Below are 22,902 nucleotides of genomic sequence, written 5' to 3'. Positions count from 1 at the left end.
GTAGGGGGTCTCCGTTAGCTCAGGACAGTGCATAGCAAATGTTTGAGCTATGGGCAGGGGTAAATTGTTCTGTGATGGGAGCTCAAACCAGGGGTCTGCTTTCTATTATTTTACTCACCTCTTTTTAGAGTCTAGGCTCAGATTTTTCTTCTCCCTCTGTGTTCATCTTTTTACCTGCTTCCTTCCAGTGTCTCTGCACCCTCTCCTTTCCTCCCTCCCTCCTTTCCTCTCTTCTGTCCCCTTCGTTTGAGTTCCTTTCATTTTAAAATCAGTATTGGAGCTGACACCAGCCTGCCTATTCCCTGCAGCACTGAGCCGGCGGTTTGGCAAGAGGAGGCTGCAGTTCACTTAGGGGCAAGGCAGAGTTCAGTATCTGTCTTATTTTAAATGTGCATCTTAACATGGCTGATCAGAGGAGCAGAGAAATCTTTGGGCTCTGAGTACTGGAAGCTCATAATGACGTAGAGTAATCCTCTGCATCCCCCTGCGCCCCTCAGTGAACATGAAAGCTGCTTGGCACGGGGGAGGCTGGCTCCAGGAACCGCGGGTAAGATTGAGAGACTCCCAGTCAAAGGAGGGGAGAACGGTGTGCATGCTTGTGTAAGCATCACACCTTCTTTTTCTGCTTCAGCTTCCTTCTCATCTCTTCAGATTTAAATGCATTTTTTTTTAACCCTGAAGGATCCCAAAGTGCATTACCTAACCGCATACCAACCTTGGGCAGGTGATGCTCCTATGGTACGGAGACAAGCTGGGGTATCCCTCTTCTGTGTCCTTCCCACAAGCAGTGCCATGGCAAGATGCAGGAGATGGGTTTGCTGCTTTCCTGGGATGAATACTAACTCTCCTAAGGCAGGCTACGTACCCAGCTGGTGTATTCCCCAAATGGTTTTGCTGTGCAGCTCTCGCTGCTGGCATCTGTTCAGGCAGCACCGCGACATACCCACCTAAAGAACAAACCAAAAAATGTGTGCAATGGTTCAGCAGCTCTCACCAGCACGTTAGGATCAGAAGGACAGTATATTGAATTAAAGCTGCAGCCATAATTTTAGTTTGGACCAAATGCATATAGTTTGGCAGAATAGCAGGGTCCTGATTCTTGTAAAAATGTCCCAGTCCTGCAGGAGCATGGGAAGGTCAAGACCTCTGCTGGAAACCTTCTGCCAGCCACGGTACTTTCTGCTACATGGGCTGCTTTGGTTTAGCACAGACACAGGGGAATAAACACTTCTTTCTGCAACAGATTGGAACTTTCTGATTCTTCAGGTGGTCAAAATGGTCTGCATTACTGAGGGTGTTCAAGGTAGTTGCGGCAAGAAGTGGGGGAGAGGCTGCAAGCTCGTCCTTTTCATGTTTTCTTTTAGTATCATTGACTGGTGAGGAGCCTAACCCATCTGAGGAGATACCTGGCAGCATCAGGACTCAATACCAGGTGGTTGCCAACTGGAGAAAGACAATGACCATGCTCAGAGTAGGTTAAATAAAGTAGGTTCTGCTCTGGAGAGAGAAGAAATATGCAGAAGGAGGAGGCTACCTCTCAGTTCTTCAGAAATGCTCTAATAAATTGGAGAAAAAGCACTCTTGTAGGACCTCAGTTTGTTCTGACTTCCCTTTAGTTAAGGAAAAAAGTAGTGGCTAAAACATCCCAATTGGAGACTGCTTTCCATTAGCGAAAAGATGTGTGTGAGTGATAGAAGAACTGACTGCTGGGGTGGATGGATCTGGCCTCCTGTTCTGCTTCTGCCTTTTTTTGCCAGAGGATCCGTGGTTTTTGGACTGTGAAGAGGTGTGTTTGGTTGCTGTCCTTGTAGCAGTTTGCTCAGTATTTGTGGAAGAGGTTGTGCATTTGAAGTGGGTGGGGAATGGAAACAAGAGCTGGCACTGTACAGCTGATTTCTTCTCTGCAGTGCTACACGCTCAGTTGTCAAATTTTCCTCTACTTTCTGAAAATTTTTAGTTTTGTGGTTTAAAATAGCAAGTGGAGAAAGAGGATTCATTGCCTGCGAGAAGAGTTGCTGGAGCCAGGTGGCAGAGAGACCTTCCCCAGCTGTGTGCTTTCAGCCCCTTTCTACCCTGAAGATGGCTCTGCTGGAGCCTTGGGCCCCCTGGAGGTGCCTGTCCATGTCCTCTGTCCTGACATAAAACTGTTGCTCACACACTGCAGTCCTGACTTGGTATTATTCTTCCTCTTAGACCTTTCCTGAACAGTGAAGCTATTCTTTACAGACTCGATTTTTCTGAAAATCGACATAACCACCACGTCCTTCCCAGCGTCGGGTCTGTACGTGGGGGAGCCGGGGTGGTAAAATTGCCAGAACTGCTCAAACGTTGCCACCACCGCTGCACCCATGGAGGCTGTGCTGGAGATAGGAGGAGTCCTTGGGGAACAAACAAACTGCTACAGCTCGGGCAGCATGGTATGCGACCTTTTGGGCTGCGGGGTGGAAACGCTTCCAAAAAACTGGTAGAAAGGATACATCTAAAGTCGCTTTCATGTGTAACGTACAGCATTCGGGATTTGACACTGGATGTCCAGAGGTGAAAGGCTGCTGTATGAACCCCCCTCCTTCATCTCTTGCCTGGTCGGAAAATCCAGGTACTTGCGAGGAGCTGTTACTTGTATGACCTTCATGCATGAAACAGTTTCTCTTCTAAAATGTTTTTTCCCCTTTATCAGTTATTCATTGAAGAGTCTCTTTGCATCTGTAGAATTTTGAAGGGTAGCTATTATTTTACCATTTTAATTTTCCCAGCTGTTCAAATAATTGTTTTAACCTCTCAGTGTCTGGAAATGCTTTTCACATTCCCGTTTGCTCTGCATTGTATTTCATTGGTTTCGTGTTTTACATTACCAACAAACGTTTTTCCTTATTCCAGATGGCTCTTCTGAGACTTTCTTCTCTGTGGCTTTAGGGGTCGGTCTGAGCAAGACCCTGGGAGTAAGGAACTTGTGAACGTCCGCTATGTGGTACTGGCCTTTCACACCCTGCTTGTCGATTCTTTTTTTTCTCCCTCTCACCCCAAGAGTGGAGCTCAGGACTTGCAGATCCCGTTAGGACCAGAACAAAGGGGGATTGTTCAGAGAGACCTTGCCACTGACCTCTCCGGGTGACATTTCACGGTATGTAGGGAGGAGACAGCAAAGCACGGTGTGCCCAGCCCCGCGTGGTGCTCGGAGGGCAGCACCTTTTGTGTGCTGTCTGGGGCAAAACACTTTGGGTGAACCTCTAGAGCAGCAAGGTCTCCTTTCATAGCACCGGTTTTCATGTTTGTTTCTTCTTTCCCCCAATGACCATCGCTTTTCTGAAGTGTGTCTGTAATGGCCTTGCCATAGGGACAGAGGTGGAGTTTGAAATTAAGTGATTATGTTGGGATACTTTGGACGCCTTGCCATAGTTTCTCTCGCGTGCTTTTCTCACGTGTTCAGAAAGTTCCAAGAGGTGATTTATATTTGATCAAACTAAGCGTAGAACATCTGACTGCAAAACCTATCAATCTGATCCCATCTCTTTCTAGCCCTTTAATTAGGGAAGCCCTGCTGAAAAATGTACCCATCAGCTACTGAGAAATGGTGCATTCCTGGACCCTTGGTATAAATCTTGAGTTATCCAGGTGCCAAAATGCTGTCAGAACTGACAGATCTTAGAAAATACACCCACAGGCGGAACATTATCCATTATACTAGCACTGAGCAGTGGGCAGTAAGGAAAAATCAGCAGAGGATGTGTCTTTATCAACTTTAATTGGCTTTTCCCGTTGATAAAAATCAGGGTACCTGGCAAGGAAGAGAACCTATCTAGCAGTTTGATCTTTCCATCCCCGAGCTGAAGGGTGCAGTCCATCTCCACTGACGTGTGATGTGGACTTGTCTCAGCACAGCTCCTCGCAGTGCAGCGGAGTCTGCAACCTACAGAGAAGGCTGCCAGCCTGTCTGCGGTGAGTGACCGTGCTTAAACAAGCATGAAGAACGAATTACTCTGGATAAGTTGGATTTCGTCTCTGCTCTAGTTGCTTGAAATGTACTTTGAGAGAACCAAACTTAGTTAAACTTTTCTTCGGGTCCTGGTTTAAAGAACTGCTGGGCTCTTAAGTGAAGGATGTGGGTAATGGATGTGCTGGTGTGGAAAGGAGACCCCGGACAAAGGGAAGCAGCACGTTTGCAGGAGCTACAGGATATGGCATGTGTAGAGGTCTGGGGAATAGAAGAAGCTTCTGCTGGGTCATTTAACACTGCAGGTTTATATGGGACTTCACATCAAAGACGGAGGAGTCAGCAGCTGCCTGCATTTCTCCTGGGAAAGCTCTTCTGCAGCCTTGTTGCAGCATCTTCCATTTTCTGAGCGACATAAAAATGCTTCAGTTTTTCCTTGGCACTGCTTTCGTCTATTGCTATTAGATTTATGAAAGTTTTATTAGAGTAAATAATACAGTAAAGATGATTGCAAGTCTATTACTACACTAGTCTTTTTCTAGTTGATTAATGAGAATGACTCATTTCTTTATTTATGATCAATTTGGCAGTGTATAGCACTTCTCTTGCTAAATTCTGCAGGGTTTCTCAACATGGCTTTATTTTAAGTTTCTATTCTGCTAAACCAAACTCGTCTATCCTATTTTCCATAAATAATGGAAAACAGAAGTAAGTCCATTCGAAAAAGATTGTTTACTGAGTGAACTTCATTGCGAAAGTTTCCTTTCCACGGTACCTGGTGGTCATAAGTCAGACTGTGCGACTGTCACAGGGCTTCAATCAAACAAACACCAGTTTAACCCTTGCATTTAAAACTTTTTAAAACACAATTTATGAATGTTTATTATCCAGTCAAAGGAAGGAACAACCCGGCATCCAAAGCTGGCTGCACGGCAGTCCTGACGCCCATTGGCATGGGTGACTGCGATCTTCTGGAGCGCGTCTGCCGTGCCGTGGTGCTGAGAAGCGATGGTGCAGCAGCAGGACAAGCCGTGTGCCCGGGCTGTGGATGGATCCTGCGCCCACACAGCTCCAGCACCCCTCTGGATGCATCCTGCCTACCTGAGCACAGCTGCTGCCCTTGCCTGGGTGGTGCAGTGCCCGGCCCAGGAGCATCCCCGTCGGGTAACTGGAGAGCGCGCCGCTGCGCAAGCTGGAAGAATATGATGGACCCTATGGAAGAAAAGTGTTGATTGTGTGGTGGTTTTTTTTCCTTTCCCCCTTCCTTTTCCTAGCCATATGATAAGCAGCTACATAGTGACTTCTTGTGTTCAGAAGGTTTCTTTAGAAACTTGCAGCAAGTGGGAGGGAAGGATAACAAAGTCCATTCTGTTCCTCTAATTCAATCTGCCTATTTACAAGCCCAGCCCGTCAAGTATGTTGTCACTGTTCTCTGCAGCAAGAGGAAGACTGAAGCTTTAAAAGACTTCTGGAGGATATATACAAATCCATGTGAATAGCCTAAAGCATGATAATTCACATGGTTTCCATGGATGCTGGCCATAACGCAGTGTGGGCAGTTCTGTTGTGCCCATGGAAATGCCGCAGCAGATTTACCGGGACGCAGTGGTCCTGACTGCTGGCCCCAAACTCGTCCGTGGTGTTGCTGAGCATTTTAAAACAGCTGTCCTGTACCTGGGCGAAAGAAGGGCTTCCTGGGTGTGCAGCCCAAAGAGAGGGGAAAGAGCTATAGGGTTGATTATGCATTATGAAATAATAATTCCAGAAGAAACATAATTGAGACAAGAGATTGGGATTTTGACTTTTTTTTTTTCCTGCAAAGCTAAGCACCTAGGACAGCATCACCTTAATAACTCTAGGCCACCAAAGAAGCGTTTTTGCCAAATCTGCAGTGTACGTGCCTGCCACTGGATCCTTCTCAATCATTTCCTAAATGCCTGATGGCACCTGATGACCAGCTCCCCAACCACCTCCCGCTTCGAAGCGAGGCTGCCTGATTTTTCTATTTTTCTGAACCTTTTGCTCTCTTTTAATTGAGCGCTGGGAGCCATTGTGTGCGTAGTGCCGCAGGATCCTCATCTTGTAAGGGCCTTGATAAATATGTATTGTGTTGTCAAGTGTTTGTACCTACTCTGCAGGTAGCAGCGGAGAAGCAAGCTGCATACAGCTGAGAGTCGTCGCGTCTCCAGGGTCACTAAAAACGAGATGGCACGGGGGATTGCGGGGAGAGGAGCCGGGATAGCTGCCTTCAGCATCACCTGCTAATAAACCAGCTATTTATAGATCAGCCGAGGCTTTGTCAACTAGATTGTTAAATTAATATTTACATACTGGCTTCATTGTCTTTCACGGAAAATCTCATTTGCATCAGTGCCTGGACAGAAGCGCAGCTCTCTGCGCTCCAGCTTTGTGTGTGCTTGATAGAAGTTTCTGCTTTGCATTGCGTGTAGGAAGCCAGTCCTGATGGATTCTTGCTTTGCAAATCCTCTCCTCCCTGTAGCCGTGTTTTCCCATCTTTCTGTGCCACTCGTTTCTCGCAGGGAGGCTCACCTTTGTTCCCAAATGTCCGCAACTCATCATGAGGCTGATCTCGCTGGAGAGAGAGATGAGCAGCATTTCTGCATAGCAATTCCTAGTTAATCTCTGCCTCTCGGAGAGACTTGAGTTGTTGATGGCTTGTGGGTAATTTAATAACTAACAGACAAATAGGACGTATAGACTGTGGAAACTTAGCCCAGATGCAAAATCCCCCATCCCTATTTGCATCTGTTTGAAGGAATCTCGTTACAAAGGTTTGGTTTTTACATTTCAGCACCAGTGAAACAGCAGCAAGAGGAGTCGCTGCTCAGTGAAGCTGCGTTGATCACAGCAGGCTCCACACCTGGCTAAGCAGTTTCAATCCCCCTGTGCGTGCGCCTATGTGCCTTTCAAAAGGGAAGAGTAATCCACTTGCTAGACGCCTGTGCGTCTGTCTCGTAGTCCTTGGATGACCTTGAGCAGTTGTTTAACCCGTGTTTCTGGGCACCTCATTGCCCCTTTTTGGAGGAGAGCGGTGCAGCCCCGTTACCCTCTGTGCAGAGAGCGAGCTCGTTTCCTCGTGTTCAAGATCTCCCCCCTGGGCTCATGAGAGGGAGATGGGCAGGCCGGCTGTGGTCACGGTGCTGGGAAACCTGGCACTTGGTTCCTCAGCCCTCCAGCTCATCCCGTGCCCGTTTCCCCGCTGCCTCTCCCTTTTTAACTTTAATTCCTGCCGGAGGCAGCACCTGATTCTTACACCTCTCAGATCTGCCGAGTTTTTTTCTGCCTTATGCTGATATTCGGGGGGAGATGGGGATGTGGTTTTCTGCAAAATGTCAAGGTCTTTTCCTAGAGAGCTGACAGGATAGGTGTTTTATATGTACACGGGCTATCGGGATTAGACATTCTTGCTCAGAAACATTGGCTGAGACAGACAGACATTCCTCCTGCCACGGAGAGGCAGGCAGGCACTCGCTGTTGCCAAGCCTTGAAGTATTTGGCATGTTTTCTTTTGCCCTAGTTTTGTAGAGTTGTTCCCGAAGTTTTACAAATATACGAGAGCCTCAGTTCTGTTTCAAAAATAAAAACTAAGTAAAAAAAAAAATGTATTTCTCACCCTCCTGCCTAGAAGGCAGCGGTCTGAGAATGACTCAGGTGCTTACAAGCAGAAAGCAAGTGAAATGACCCCAGAGCATTTCTGAACAGTTTTACAAGTCAACCTTGTGGTTCTGGGGGAGTTTCTTGCTTCTCTCTTGGGTTTGGAGTATGTGAAGAGTGTGCATCAGGGCTCATTTGCTTGGGTGAGAGAGTGTTTGCAGCTATGCAGGGGTTCCCACCGCTGCGGCGTCCCCTGCAAGCCGTAAGGAACCGACCGAAGCGATCCGTCTCCCCAAATCCGAGGAGCCCTGCGTTTCCACATCTCGTTTGCATTCTAATTTGTGCTTTTTCAGTTGTTCCGCTTCCCAAGCTTTCCCTGCAAGCGTGTGGATCTCAGGCTCTGTACTTTCCAACGGGAGCCAAGATTTCATGTAGGAACATGATTCTGGGCGCCGGAGCTTTGACATTTCCGTGGTTATGTCATAGAGCAGCAGACTTCACGCGAGCTGGCAACACCATTTACGCGGAGCTGAAGGCAGTGATTCACAGAGGGGGCCTGCTGGGCTCTGTGCCCCTCAGAGGAGCTATGGAGAAGTCTCAGTGGCTGCTCTGGACATCGCAGACCCGTGGCTTTGTCCCTCGGGAGAGGCTCCTACAGGCAGCCGCGGAGGCACGTGCCCTGGAAATTGCAGATGGATTTGCAGGCACACACTCGCACCTCTGCGCTGCCTGAGCGGAGGGGCACATGCAGCCAGCCTGCCACAACATAAAGGTTTCCAATAAAGCTGAAACACAGAGGTATTGTTTGGCCAATCGCTGGCAAATGCACAGAGCCATTGTGCGGGTCCTGAAAGCCTCGGCGCTTTATTCTCCGCAGACTGAATGGCAGCCGCGGGTAATAATAACACGAGATTAAAAAAGCCAACATTATAGGGGCATTTACAACCCGCTGCGAGAGTGAAATCGCAGCAAGGCTGAGCCGCGTCTCTAGTGATCTCCGTTGTTACCGCTTGATAAGGAAATGATGGGCAGCTCGGGAGGAACGGCCACCGCGGAGCGGCTGAAAGGGGAGCGGGTTGGCTGCTCCAACGCCGCGCTAAGAGCGGCACGAGTGGAGCAGCTCTCTGCAGATCGAGGGCCTGTCCTGTCCCCCACGTGCTGGGTGGGCTGGGCTGTGTGTGCCTGTGCATTTTTTTGCCCGCCTGCCTCGCCTTCGTGGGGTGAAAAGCGAAGGCTGGCTGGCAGCACCGGGGCTGGGCTCGGTTTGTGCAATTCAGAGCCTGGTGCCCGCGGGGTTTTGGTCGGCGGCGTCCAAGGATGGGGCTTTGGCAGCTGGGAGTGGATCCGCTGAAGGTTGGTGGTGTGTGAGAACGAAGCTGTTGACTGATGGTGGTAAGAGACGGTGGGATTAGCCCTCCTCCTGCAGGTCTTCTCTGTTGGCTTCAGTTCCCCGGCACAAGAAATGCTGAGCTTCCTGAGTGCAAGCCCCGGGTCTCAGTCAGCCGGCACTGACACCCACCTTCCACAAGTTAAGCTCAACCGACTGATAGCATCTAACATGTGGAATTTAATTATGTTCAAAACAAACATGCCTAGAAACCCACCCTGCCTGTGGGGAAAAGAGAAAACCCGCAGATTTGAACGGGCAGTTTCTTACGTTAGAAGTCAAGTCTTTATTTCAGTGTTGGCTCTGGCAATTCTTTAACTCCAGCGTCTCACAAAGCTTTTTGTGCACGTGTATCTATCTGAACAGCTTTAAAAGACCCAGCTTCCCTCAGCACACGCGTGGAAACTGTGTTCAGTAAACCAGAGGTAGAGGACCAGCCTGTAGGAGCATCCTCCAGAAATACCGAGGCTGCAGAGTGGCCATGAGATATCAGCACCAGCTCTAACCGTGCTCGCTTGGCATCACCAGCAGGCTAAACCTGGCGGTGTGGAGCCACTGGAACATGTACCCACCTTTTCAGACAGGTTTTGGAGCTGCCTGCTGCTCAGCAGGGCCCACAGATGTGACCTTGGTCTTTGACTAATGATGGAGTGAGTGAAATGGTGGTAGGTATTTTAAGGCTTGATGTAATGAAACATGTTTTAATAGGAACACTTGCTTACCAGCTGTGGTTAATGACCATAGGTTTTCCTTTCTAAAAACATTCTCTTCTGTTCCTGTTTCTTGCTTTGCCTCCTGCCAGGCAGGGTGGCATGGAAGTTGCTGGGCCCTGGGACTACCGAATGCTGTTTGTTGTGTGGGGATTCAACAAGCCAGGCTGCTCCACAGCGTCCTTTACTTGGATTAACGAATCTGTCCCTGCCTCTGTTTCTCCCAAAGTAATGCAAAGTTACTTAGGGCGCAAGGATTTGTGAGCTTCTTCCTGTACTGGGTATTTTGGGGGGGATGCAGCTCAGCTCGGAGGGCTCTGCAGCAGGGCGAAGGGTTTGAGGTGGTTCTGTTCTAATCCTGCTTGCAGAAAATTGGCAAGTTCCTGCTTTAAATCTCTTTAAACACAAAATATAAATACCCTGTGATTGCAGGGCATTTTTTCCTTCTCTCTTTTTGTCCCTTTATCTCCTTCTACTTCCTTTGTTTGGTTTTGTTTTTAATTTTCTTTTAAGCACGACTTGTCTTAAGCTCTGAACCGTTCAGGTTGGGACCTGAGAGTTGCGCTGCGCTGGCACGGACCCGTGGAAGAAAGCTGTGGGCTTTTTGTTTGCACAGGTTGCAAGTATGAACCGAAACGCATGTTAATGGTAAGGCCTTTGTGGGAAGAGGGTGGAAAGAGGTGCTGAGTGACACTAGAAAAGAATGGCCTAGGAGGTGGGAAGAGAGGATGAAGCTAAAACTAAATGTGATGCCTGCTTTTTGCCAAATCCTTTGCAGCAGAAGCATGGCCATATTCCCAGCTGACAGCTCCTCGTCTCTCTTTCCCCCTCCTTTTTCTCTCTTCCCCCTCTGGGGCTACTCTTTTAGGATGAGTTAGTTCCAAGCAGACAATACTTTTCTAGCAGATAAATCGACACCTAAGCAGCTGTGCCGGTATCTATCATGAACAGACACGCTGCACGGTGAGAGAACTTACAGGATGGGCCCGGCATCATTTGTCATAAAGGGAAAAAAAAATAAAAATTCTCCCCCTCCACTTGAGCGGTGTCCAGAAGACAAGCAAGCAGAACACTCAGAAACTGTCATTTTCTTTTCCAGTTTCTTAATACGTTGTAAAAAGCTCCGGTTAAACATTCCACCTCAGGTCCTGTTTGTAAAGGATGTGTTCTAGACAGATGGAAGCAGGTCTCTGTCCTGACGCAGATGCAGGACTATAAATCTGGAGCGGAGAAGATGGGGAGATAATTATTTAGGAGGCTTTTGTGTTGTTTTTTTTTTTTTCCCAGCATCTGGCATTCTACCAGGGCACCTTCTGAGGAGGGAAAGGGGCAGGAAGGAGCTAGAGAAACGCTGAGCTTGTTTATCACTTGGGAAAGGATTTTGATGTTGAAAGAAGGATTTGGGATTCTGTGTGGGGAGACGTTGATTGGGAAATAGAGACGCGGCTCCCAGCCTTCGCCATTCCCCCTTTGTTTGCTCAGATCCGTGCGTAAGGTCGTGGGGCATCTTATCTGCACTCCTCTTAACCACGTCAGCACTGTGGGACGCCGGTGGGCAGTTGCTCAGAGCAAATCCATCCTGCAGAAATCCTGGCGGGGATGGCTCCTGCGCTTAAGGCGTCATGCGTGCTGCTGCCGGGTGTGCCTGTGGTTGGGCACCCGCAGGTAATGGCACGGCTGCATGTCTCCACGGCCCTTAAATCTGTCTGCATCCTCTCCAGTCCTGTTCGCACGCCGTGCCCGGCAGAGCACCCGCCTGCCTGGCCCGCGGATCCTCTGCCCTGTGCCCTGGCAGCGGGGATGGCGCACGCACGTCTGGGCTCCTTGGTGTCGTGTTGTAAAAGGGGAGTGGCAGGGTGAAATATTTCGGGTTATTGAGTGACTTCTGATATCTCTGTCTAGAGGTGTGGTTGACTCATCTGGCTGTCTCAGCGCAGGTCGTTAACATCCCAGGACGTCTCTTGGTTTTCTCTCTGATTGCCTGAGCTTGGTGCAGGATTGTCAAATCGGTGCAGGCTAAACAACCAGGCTTCTCTTCCTTGGGATCTACGCAGATCTTGCAGCTCCTGCAACCAGGTATTTGAAGATATTTAAGGATTGCCAAGAGCTAGGCATATAATTAATTCTCAAAAATCTGATACTCGAATAGCATAAACGCCTGGTCAGCAACACTCAGCTGGTTGCAATGGTGAGTCAAAGGGGCTGAATCTGCTCAAAACCATTTCAGTTTCTGGGTTTGCACCTGGACAGCTGAGGAAGGCTCCCTCTGCATTTATTTATTTAATTAATTTACCTGCAGTCTCTTTACTGTGGCCCAAAACCAAGCAGAAGCTGTGACCCACAGTGACGTGCCAACAGGTGTGTGAAGTCGCAGTCCTCCCCCTGCTCCATCACAGCTGATTTTTGTCTCTTCTGCCAGAAGAAAAGGAGAGTGACGCCCACACCCGTACGGGCGAGATGAATATGGCTATCACACAAATAAAATTACTGGCTGCCGAGTAGCAACAGCTTAATGAAAATGTGAACTGTTAAACAAATAAAGCCAGTCAAGCTCATAATACTTCTGCGTGGAATTTCACTGTATCTCTGAGCAGAAATAGAATTAGACACAGAAAAAGGGTATCGGCAGAAGTCATCTCTGCCTGCCTCGCCGTGCTTGGTGCATGAAGCTGGAGTAGACAGGGCTGAGTGGATGTGGACTTGCTCCCCTTGACATGGAGACGAAATCTCTTTATCCAGTGCAGGAACCTTCTAAAGGAAGGTAGGAAGGGCCAAGTTAAAGCACTAGATTTCCTCTGAAACCTCAGTGCAAATTGTACAGAGGGGATCAATCCCTCAACGGTGTGATTTCCTTTCATTCTTTCATTTCCCGTTTCTTTAGCATCTTCTGCTCGTGTTATTGCACACTTGTGTGGTTGGTAAGTAGCATTGCTCTTACATGTACGTACAGGAAGAGAAATTCAGATGGGGATTTACCTACAGCTGCTGGGACAAGCCTGACAGCAGAGCCCAGGACTCCCGCTCACGCCCTCCAGGCAGAGTTGACCTCGCTGCAGCTTGAGGGACAACTGCAAGGTTTGGTGGCACTCACAAGTGGCAGGTGAAATTCCTGCGAGAACTGAACAAACACTCCAGTTCCCATCGAGGAGACGCGGTGCCACGGCTGAGGGCTGGGAGCTGTTCTCAGCAGCTCTTTGTGCCTCGGCCCAAGGACTGGCCTGGCCTCTGCTTTCGTGTTCATGAAAATCCCCGGAGATAAGACGTGCTCGGTGGAACCAGTGCAAGGTGGCAGGCTGTTCCAGGGCGAGATCTGGAAATGCAAAACACAGCACGTGAAGCTGGGATCAGCTTGTGCAGGTCCAGCAGTGAAGGAGCTGCTCTCACTGCCTCCAAGCCAAAGGCCATCCTCTCCTCCCAGTGGTGTGTGTTCAGTGTGACAAGTGAGAGGCAGGAGATGAGGGGGGTGAACCCTAGGCTTTCAGAGGACAAACAGGGTTGCTCTTTCTGTCTCTGTCTCTCTCTTTTCCTTTTCTTTTGTTCCCTCTTGTCCTGGAGGCATTTCTTCACAAGAAATCACGTCTGAGCTGCGCTTTGTCTCAGACTTGCACGGAGCCACCAGTGTGTCGAAGATGTATGGTGTCTGGGGCACACGAAGCTTTAATGCACTCTGGGATTAGAAACGTTGTTGTATGAGTTTGTGTTCAAAGTGCATTTATTTTTCTGGGTGACCTTGTGAAATTTCCTTGCACCAGATCCGTATCTTGCTGTCCTGCTGCCTTCACCTAATTTGTTTTCTTGTGTGTGTTACCGACATCCAGTGAAGTGTAATTTGTTTGAGAAGTGGTGCTCATAACAAGGATCCTGCCAGTAATCCCTGCGTTGAATCCCTGCGTACACAATGTTCCAGGAGTAATTAAAGTCACAAACTTCAATCTTGAGGGATACAGGGGGGAAACCTGTCCTGAGATGAGGCTTGGCGTATCCGACTTCTGTACTTCCAAGGCTCTTTGGAAGGATTTGCTGTTTTTGTTCTAGGACTGAAGTAGATACAAGTCTGACATCCTGAATTTACACGTCCTAACAGCAGTGTTCATCAGTCAGTGTTGTTACCGTATCCTTTCTCTGCACTTTCTCTCTATTAATTTTCCTCAGTAGTCTGCTGGGATCATTTGCTAGCTTGATTCAAATTCCTGCACTTTCCTGGCACCTTGTTTTGTACATCTTGCATCATGTACTTTCCATTTCTGGAATTCATTCAATCTGAAGCACTGGAATGGCTTTGCAGGTATTTATTGCATCTCTTTCTTCCCCCTGATAGGAGGTAACAGGTCATTTATACAACTTAATCCAAAGTCTCTTGTTTTCTGGGATTATTTTTTTCCTTTTATTTTCCCCCTGGTTATCCTGGGGCTTGGTGGCAAGAGCAGGAATGAGTAGGGGGAAGGTGCCTTTTTTTGTGTATGCTGTTTCATTGTATTTCATTGCTCAGGGCACAGCTTGGCAGCTCCGCAGTCAGACTCCTGCAGCCAATTGTCCCCAGCAACGACGCTACTGTTGCCTGTCCTTAATTTTTGGCTACGTCGGGCGTAGGGTTTGAAATAATGAAATTCTGTTGCATCAGTGAGTGGTTTTCCATTCCTTTTGGCTCTGGCAACGGATGTTCACAGTTGGGTGAAGTTCATTTTAATTCTTACAAAACCAGAGCTGAATTTGTACAAGTTCCCGTTGTTCCGCTTTGGAAACGCGCTCCGTATCCTGGAGCCCTTCCTCCCTCCCGGGGGCTAATCCTTGAGCTTGCAAAACGCGAGGGGTGCCTCCGGCTGTGGAGCAGAGGGGTGCCCAGGGTTATCTCCCTTTCCCCTTGCATTCCTGTCTCTCAGCTCGTTGCAGAAGCGTGGTATTGTGCTGGCAGTGTGCACTTCTGATGGGGATAGATAGCGGGATGTAATTACCACCCCCGAGGCAGAATCGTTATGCCGGCTGTAAAGAGAGAGGGTCGCCGTCCTAAAGGGAAATGATTTTAAAGCAATCTTGACCAAGTCTAGTGGAGCCATTTCAGACCACTTAAAACTCAGCCAGTCCTTCCCGGCACTTGTGCTACGTCCTCTTTATGCGGCGAGAGGCGATGGGACTAACACTCGTCGAGGGATAAGGGAAATCTGATCAACTGCAGCACCGGCTTGGGCAAGTGCTGTGCTGCCGCGGGGGAAAGGTGCAGACGGTGCCCAGCCTCGATTGTTATTGTTCTTGAGACTGATTTGGAAAAATGCAAGGCCCTCGCAGAAGCAATAAGAGGGTAGGTGTGCAATCTGCCACCCTGGGCTCCCCGTGCTGTGCATGAGCTGTCCCCGTGCCCTGAGGCTGGGCTCCTGCAGGTGGGAGCGGGTCCTCTCCCTTCCCGAGCAGGCAGCTGTGCACAGGGTCCTGTCCCGAAATCAAAGCCAAGCTGCTTGTGCATGTGCTGCTGGTTTGCCTCAGACATTCAGGCTTCAAACGTGCCCTGAGTTACGAGGCAAATGAGCTCAGAGGTTGTTCAGTAGCAAATACTGCTTCGTGTTTTCGTGGAAGGCAGAGTTCGGCATCCTTCGGCACGTGGTGGAGCTGTGGGCAGCAGCAAGCAGAGGAGGGATGCTGTGGCTGAGCTGACAGCCGTGGCAGTCAGCAGCTGCACATCCTTCGGAGGGGCATGGGCAGGTCTGCTGGGATCAGCCCGGCCCCGAAAAGCAGGCACCGCTTCACAGAAGTGATTTTCTTCATTTCAGTCCTTTACGGAGGCCGGATAGCCAGAGCTGTGCGGGTTAGCCAAGCTCTGAGCCGGTACCCAGGAGAGCAAGAACAACAAGCAGTGAAATGCTCCATGGCTGATTCTCATCCTTTGAGCTCCTGTGTAATTTTATTGGAAAACAAAAATTGTTTAAATAATGGAACAGCCCCGATGGAATTGTGCAGCGATGCAGAAGGGGCGAGGAAGGGTTATTTCCCTTCTTGCTGCTACTTTTCTCCTCCTGCCTCGCCTCCTGAACGTGGGTGGAATCTGCAGGGCAGGCGCCGGCAACATCAGCCCGGCCCGGTGGCTTTTCTTAACGGTGAGAACAAGATTAAACGCAATTAACACCGATCGAACAAAAACCCGTCCTCGGTTTGTACGCTGATTAATTAACAGCCATCCTTTCAGTGGTGACCCTCCGCAGAAGGCTGTTTGTTCCTCCTGGCCCCGCTATTTTCCAGCACGTGTCCAAAATCAAAAGAGCTGAGCGTTGCCTTCCCCGCTCCCCGCTGCGAGGGCCGGGGCTCGCGGCGCAGCGGGGAGGTGCAGCCCCCAGCTGGGCTGATTTTTCCTGCAGCCTGGTGACTGCCGAGCTGCTCGGTCGGTGGCAAAACATTTCCCGTTAAGCAAGGCTAATGACGGGAGCTCTCTCCGAGTTAGAACAACGATCAGAACAATCGGCTGGAGGAAATCGATGTTATAATGCGTGAACAAACAGGTGAGTCTCCGAACTGCCAGGGACGAGCCGTGCTAGTAAATAACTTGCGATGCGGCAATGCAAAGCGATGGGAGGCGTCAGGGCAGGGCAAAGCAAACAGCGTGGCGGCTCCATGAGTCAAGAGAAAACGAGGAGGGGGAAGGCGACCAGAAAAACTGCTTCTCTTTCTTGGTTGTGAGGTATTTGGACCGGGGGACTTGCATGTGGAAGCACTCCAGGGCGTTGTGACAGCGCGTCCTGCAAGCGTTTTGGAAGGCGCCCTCTCCGCCGGTGGGCTGGCTTTGGAGGCACCATCTGGGGAAGCAGCCAAGAAGTCACGGGGTGAACTTCTCTGCTGTGCAAAGCCATTAACACCAGCACAGAGAAGAGGGAAAACAAAACTCTCTTCATAGCTTTTTGAATTAATGCTTTTTGTTGCTGCCTGGCGTCCTGCTGCCCCTTCATATTCCAAGCCCAAGGACAGCAAGTGTTGGGCTCTTGAAGGATGAGGGAGACGGAGCGGCTTCTGTGCGCGAGAGCTACATGGCAGGGAAGGGCTGGGATCCATCCGTCAGCACAGCTGCTCTGCAAAATGGCCAGTACCCTGCGTGCAACAGGACAAATTGCACATAACCAAAAAATACCTCCAGCATCCATCACCGCAAAGTGACTCAAATGTCCCTTGCAAGGCGTCGGGGCGCTAATAGCCACACAACAAATGCCTTCCCCAGCTGAAAGGCCTTGAACACCCGCCTTAGGACAGGTGAGGACTGTGGTAGTTTGTTAGTGCCTCTTCCCAGACTAACAGAGGTGCAGAAGTCGGGCGGTCGTGTTCCTGAAGCCGCGTGCCAACGGGTGTTCTGGTTTGGAGAAAGCTCCCTGCGCACGGTGCAGCGCTGGGAGCTGTGGAGATTAATTTCTACTTTGTCACTGACACCCCGAGTGCACGGCGTCATTAATCATGGGGATCTGCCTTCTGATTTCCTCGTAGCTCCGCAGAGCCCGTATGTGCGAGCGCCCTGGTGTGACCGCCTGAAGGAGCATCAGAGCAAAGGCGCCGTGTTCGCTGGAGGAAACCTGCAGGGTTTGCCCCTGTGAGCCTGAAGGCTGGGTAAATAAATACAGCTGAGGCTTGGCAAACAGCATCCTGGAGAGCCTAGGGGGAGGACGCTCTTCGAGGCCTGGCTTTTGGGGAGGAAGGTTCCTTCGCTGGCAGGTGAGGCCAAGAGCCAAAGCACAGGGAAAGGTGGAGAGGACACCGGGCAGCCCGAGCTGTGGCTCTGGGATGCAAGCTGACAGCGAAGGAGGAAGAACACGAGAGTGCTGCATTGACAAATCTTCTCGCTGAGGCTCGCTGGCCCTGAGGCTGCTGCTGTCCCTTGTGGGAGAAGCACAGTGCTGGGCTTTGGGCTCCCTTCTCAGGGAAACAAGAAATGCGGAGCAAATGTGCTTTCTGAGCCTGACCCTTCCTCCTCATTCAGCTGGAACCAGCACTGGGAAGCTACTGGTTTCCCCTCAGCTGCTGCACATGCCAGCTCTGACTGTGGTCAGTTCAAAACCAGGGTCTCAGAGGGGTGGAAGAGCATGGACTGGTGCCTCGGGTTCCTGCGTGCCAGGAGAGGCGTGGAGGAGGTCGCTGCCTGCCCTCCAGCTGGACTGGCTGTGGGGCTGAGCAGCGTGGCAAATTGCCTCGATCCCTTTTGCACGGACACAGCTCTTGTGTGTAGAGGCACTGGAGTTCCTCACGCCTGGAACCTGGGCTCTGCCTGGCGTTGCGTTGGCAGCAGCATTAAAAATTATCAGTCCTCTCTGTGCAAGGGCAGCGTCCCCTCTCATCGCTGAGCACAGGGCACTCTCCAAGGTTTTCTGAGGCTGCAGCAGAGCCAGCTAGCTGCCAGCTGTGGGGCAGCTGTGTGATGCATCTCAACTTCAGGCTGAGCCTCAACTCGATTGATCGGGAGCATCCCGCTGTGTGGGAACAGCTCGTGGTTGCAAGCTGCCTGGGCTTGCTGCATGCGCAACTTGGTGCAGACCTAAAGATAAGGGTGTGTGTTGGAGGAAAGGCTTCTCCTTCCCTTTCTGGGCTCCTCCTGCCCAAGGTAGGTGTTGTGGCAGTCCGGTGGCATCTTGCACGGAGGGTTCCAGGTTGGAAGGGAACCGAGGGGCACCGAATCCATCTCAGCGTGGTTGCAGAGCCAGCTGGAAATGAAACACGTGTAAACAGCTGGCTGAGCGAGGAGTTGTTCTGGTCTTGGAGCTGTGGCATCCTCCTACGCAGCGTGCAAGGCATGAAATCAGAGCCACTGTGCTTTTCAGCAGTAAGCCACAGGTTTATGAACTGATGGCCCGGGAACAGTGAAGACAATGATGTGCATATGGTAACGAGCATATTCTTATACGATGTGCTAACAGACCACGAGGCCTTCAGAGCTTCCTCCATGCAGCGTGCAGCAGCTGTGTGACACTCGGCGGTGGCTGGCAGAGGAGACCTCTGCTCTCTCTGCCTCTGGCCCCCACGTTGTTAGCTCCAGTCCCCGAGAAGTGCCAACCTCCCCGAGCACCCTGCCCTGAGGAGGGAAGGGAAATTCATCACTCACTCCATCCAGCGCAGGTTGGGCTTGGAGGCAGTTGGATTTGGCTGCTACTGGGATCGGTGCGGGCTGATTGACGGTATCGTTACCTGCATCCTTCGCTCACAGAAACTTCCCTTGGTGCGAGCTGCACGGCAGGAAATTGGTGTCTCGCCTGTCTGGCATCTCATCAGCTCTGGGGCCAGCGCTCACTGTGCGAAAGGTTTGCAGAAAGCTTAGTCATCCCCAGTGAGACGGAGCCTGGTGTTTCTGCAGGAGGAGCGCTTGCGAGCCTCCAGCTGGACGTGTCCCCAGTACGTGGATGGGCTGGGCTGGAAAGAATTGATTGAGGTTAAGTGCTGGCTCTTCGCGTTTTCTCCTGAAACACGTAGAAGAATGTAGTTATGATTAAGAACATGAAATTGTGTAACTGTGCTTTTTTTTTTTTTTTTTTTTAAATTGCTTGAAATAAAAGGCTTTATTGCCTTCTGTAAGGGTTAACGGCGGAGTGGCCACATCGGTGGCTTTGTCACAGAATGTAGCGTTCCTTGACACTTAACTGAAGTGTTACAGTGTGAATGCAGCAAATTACTGTATTGCAGAATTGATTGTGAGTTGTTGCTGCTTTGCTCATTACAATTTGTCTGAATGCTGTTGGAGTTTTTAAAATGTATTGCTCTGTGCAAAACTTGTAAGTCAGTAATGATGAGAAAAATTACCTGGGAAATTAGAGTCAGTCGAGTAATATTGATGGTTCATTTGTCAGATTTCTGGATAAGCTTTGTCTAAATAATTTGGCAAACAATTTTCTCTTAATTCTCAAATCCTTTGAAGCCTTTCCAGTTCATTGTTGTTAGAGACGGGGCTGTCTGTGGAGATGCATGGTCAGTGTGGGCTGAATGCGCTGACTCTGCAGGCGTAAGGCACTGAATAGCAGCCTGCTGTGCACACGTAGCCCAGATGACACCATCACCTTCTGCCGAGTGTGGTAGCAGCATTAATCTGTGATGTTCTCCTTTCTGATGCACTTTCAAGGAAGCACGGCCTCTTTCCTAAGAAAGTCTTGTTACACAAGGAGTAGAAGGAGCACCAGTCCAGCCCTAGGCAGCTGGGTGACGAAATCCCCTGCAGCTCACTGCGGTTATCTGTCTGTAGTTGGCCTTAGCAAGGTCCTCTGAATGCGGGTAGGTGCTCTCTGCTCTGCCTCCCGCAGAGCATGAGAAGAAGGTAGCAAGCTGATGGGATCACCCCATACGGTTCTGCTGTTAGTGTCGTTGTCACAGAGGTGTCGGTGCTGCCCCACGAGAGCTGATTACCTGGGCTTTGGGGTAGGGTCCAACGTCAATACCACAGATCCCCAGTGGGGAGAGGTGTTACAGCTGATGCCATGTGTGTGCTCGTCCACAGGTGATAGTGCTATTGGATTATTTCTTTGAAATTTTAGGAGTGAGAAGATAAAATAGGAAGAGACCACAGCTAGCTCTGCAACCTCCATCTCAAAAGGTCTAAAGCCTCTTGCTTCTACCCCCACAAAGGCCACAGCTCATGAGCACATACTTGCAGGATCTGAGGATGTATCATTTACAAAACAGGCAATTGCTGTGTGGACAAAGCAGACATGAATTTACTTTGAATTTTTGGAAAATTTGGGTCTTAAGCAGAAGGCTATCAGTAGGGCAGTCTCTGAGTGCCTCTCTTTTCTCTCCCCTGTGTAGTGCTCACTCTTACACTGGTCCTGCTCCAAGCATTGGTATGAGAGGTGTTTGCACATTTGGCAGCAGCTAATCAAAGTGCTCCCGTGTCCTGCTGAGGCTGGGACTTAGAGCTCTGTTTACTCCTACCGCTTAGCAGAACCTGCAGCCTTTCCTCCTGCAGGCCATCAGATTTATAAGTCCCAATCATTTACAACTGACCATATATTCTAGTTCACAGGATCAGTCTTGCCTTTGATATCATGACCTGCTCTCTTGCTTCTGCAGTCCTCTGTCCCCCTGAGTGTCTTACTGTGCTTTGCAGAAGGCAATACTTGATAAATTTTCTGAGGGATTCTCTGGGGTCTCACCCCAGCCAGCATCGCTCCTTTGTTCCTGAAAGAAGCAGTCCAAGGTCAACAGCCGCATAGCTAACTTGCTGCCTGTTCCTTTGTCTCCTTTTCCTTCCAGGAGCTGTTAGTTAACTCTGGGTAAACGTCAGCCGCCAAGGAGCAGAGGACAGGGACCACAGACGCCTTTGGAAGGCCCAGCACCCTTCTGGATAGACGCTGACCAAATCTGGTGCCTTCTGCCCTTCGCGGTCCAAGACAACGACGTGATTCCTCTTCTGATTGCCTGCATGTATTGGTCTCGGTGGATGCTTCTGGAGTTGGGAGGAGGGTCCTGGGAGAGGGGAACACTACTGCTTCCTTTTTTTTACTGTAATACAATGCAAAAAGTTGTCTTGACCCCAGCACAGCTTGTAGCTTGGAGGTTTGCCCTGCACAGGCCTAGTTCACCCTGTGCTAGCTTTTGTTTCACCAACCCGTGTCTGAGTTTCAAGAGCTGTTATCTTTGTCCATTTGCTCCAGAAAAAAAGGGTCTGAAGTACTTGGAAATAACCCTGACTAGCCTGTTGGGATTAACTGTTCCTAGCATGCTCCCATTGGTTACACCAGCAGGCTCGTTCCTTCCCTTCCAAGGTTCCCTCCTAAACAATAAAGTGTTTAATGGTCACTGCGTGCTGTGAGATGCTTTCAGTCCCATGAGTTTGCAGATTGCCATTTTCTGCCTCCTACCTGTGCCAACAAAAACTCCCACCAAGTGTGGGGAATAGAAGTATTTCCAGTCGTAGTTTATAAATCACAGAACTCGTTCGTTTTGGTCTCAGGCTGAATGAGTTTGGCTTATTTGAAAGTACTTGGAAGAGTGCAAAGTCCTGGCTGGTGTTGGTGAATCATACTGAAAAACCCTTTTCCTGCTGAATGCAGGGCCCTGGTTATCTTTCTTTGCACCAGCTCTTGTGCACAGCTCCTTTCTCTGCCACAAAACGCCATCCCTTTCAGCCTTGTGCTGGTTTTGTGCCCTCCTTGTGGAGCCTTGGGAGCTGTGTGTCTGACATCTCATCCCCCAAGAGGTAGGTGCAACAGATTTGCTGAAGACCTGTCAGCAAAACAGGGGAGCAGGTCTGGCTTGGTAACTTCATCCCCTTTCTCTGGCTGTGGCCTCTCCTCCATTTGGCAGTTTGCTGCTCGTGTCCTCCTTGACTGTAGCTGACGGACTCTGAAGTGTGAACGTGAATTTTTGGAGGTCATGTCAGAGTTTAGGGCAGTGTTTATGAGGATGGATGGATGGAGGATGATTAATGAATGAGGGGGGCTGAAAACTGTTTTCCCTGCTTCGTCTCTTTCCTTTAGGCATTAACTTAGAGCTTCATCTCTTCATTAAAACAACAAATTTCCTTTCCTTCTTATGGATCGTTGATGCTCTCTCCTCCCTCAGAAGTGTTTGCCTACCCGTGGCTCATTGTTAGTCTCAGATCTTGCAAAAACTCCAGCTTTTTATCACCGTGCAGGTCAAACTTGCTGTCCCCGGAGGAAGAAAGAGAAGTTTCCAAACCAAAGTAGGACACTTTGTACGCTCACACCTGTTTGTAGCAGCGTTGGGTGGGCTGCTGCTGTGGCTGCCGTGCTGGCTTTTGGATCCGCTTGCCATAGTCAGGTTCTGCAGAGCCGCAGGACTTCTGACACCACGTGTGGAAATTTGGAGCAGCAAGGCCTGTCGCTGACGAGATTTTAAATTATTGTTGGTCTGAAGAGAAAAATACCTATTTTGTCTCTTCCTCATTTTCCTCTTGCCCCCATCCAGTGTTGCTTTGGCATGAGTTATTTGCATGTCATTATTTCAGCTGCCCTAAATTGGGGGGGACTATGATGCCAGGGCTGATTATGTGGCGGCGCTGGACAATTTTCTCTGTTAGGCAACTGTAATACATTTCCATGTTCTTTTATAATGAGCTTTATTTACCAAATTGGCAATTCCTCTGTTGAGAAATAACTGATTACAGCATTCAGGGAGTTGCTGTCATCTCAAGATATGCAGGTGTCTGTGGAACATAAACAGATGTGATCGTTCAGACAGTGAACTCAATTGATAGAGGGTAGGGGAAAAAAAAATCAGCCATAAAATCATAAATGTAACATCTCCAGCTAATGTTGGCCAGGTGCACTGCGGCTGTTTTGCAGCCCAACAAG

General features: G+C 49.7%; 1 protein-coding gene across 7 annotated transcripts in view; it reads left to right on the top strand.

The window, feature by feature from the left end:
* Positions 1–22,902, top strand: part of CHCHD6 (coiled-coil-helix-coiled-coil-helix domain containing 6) — a 122,387-nt gene that overhangs the window by 86,787 nt on the left and 12,698 nt on the right. For 4 of the 7 annotated variants that reach the window (XR_011812442.1, XR_011812439.1, XR_011812441.1 and 1 more), the window contains 2 exons: positions 1,365–9,598; positions 20,840–21,385. The exons of 1 other annotated variant lie outside the window; for it this stretch is intronic. Coding sequence is in view for 2 of the 6 variants with exons in the window: in XM_027467500.3 (XP_027323301.1) it covers positions 20,840–20,863 (24 nt within the window). In the remaining 4 variants the exon portion in view is untranslated. Of the gene's footprint in view, positions 1–1,364; positions 9,599–20,839; positions 21,386–22,902 lie in introns of those variants that run through there. 2 more of the 7 variants (XM_027467500.3, XM_072044241.1) reach the window with 1 other exon arrangement.

Source organism: Anas platyrhynchos, chromosome 13, assembly GCF_047663525.1.
Source record: "Anas platyrhynchos isolate ZD024472 breed Pekin duck chromosome 13, IASCAAS_PekinDuck_T2T, whole genome shotgun sequence".
Taxonomy (NCBI): domain Eukaryota; kingdom Metazoa; phylum Chordata; class Aves; order Anseriformes; family Anatidae; genus Anas; species Anas platyrhynchos.
This window is presented reverse-complemented; position numbering and strand designations above follow the sequence as displayed.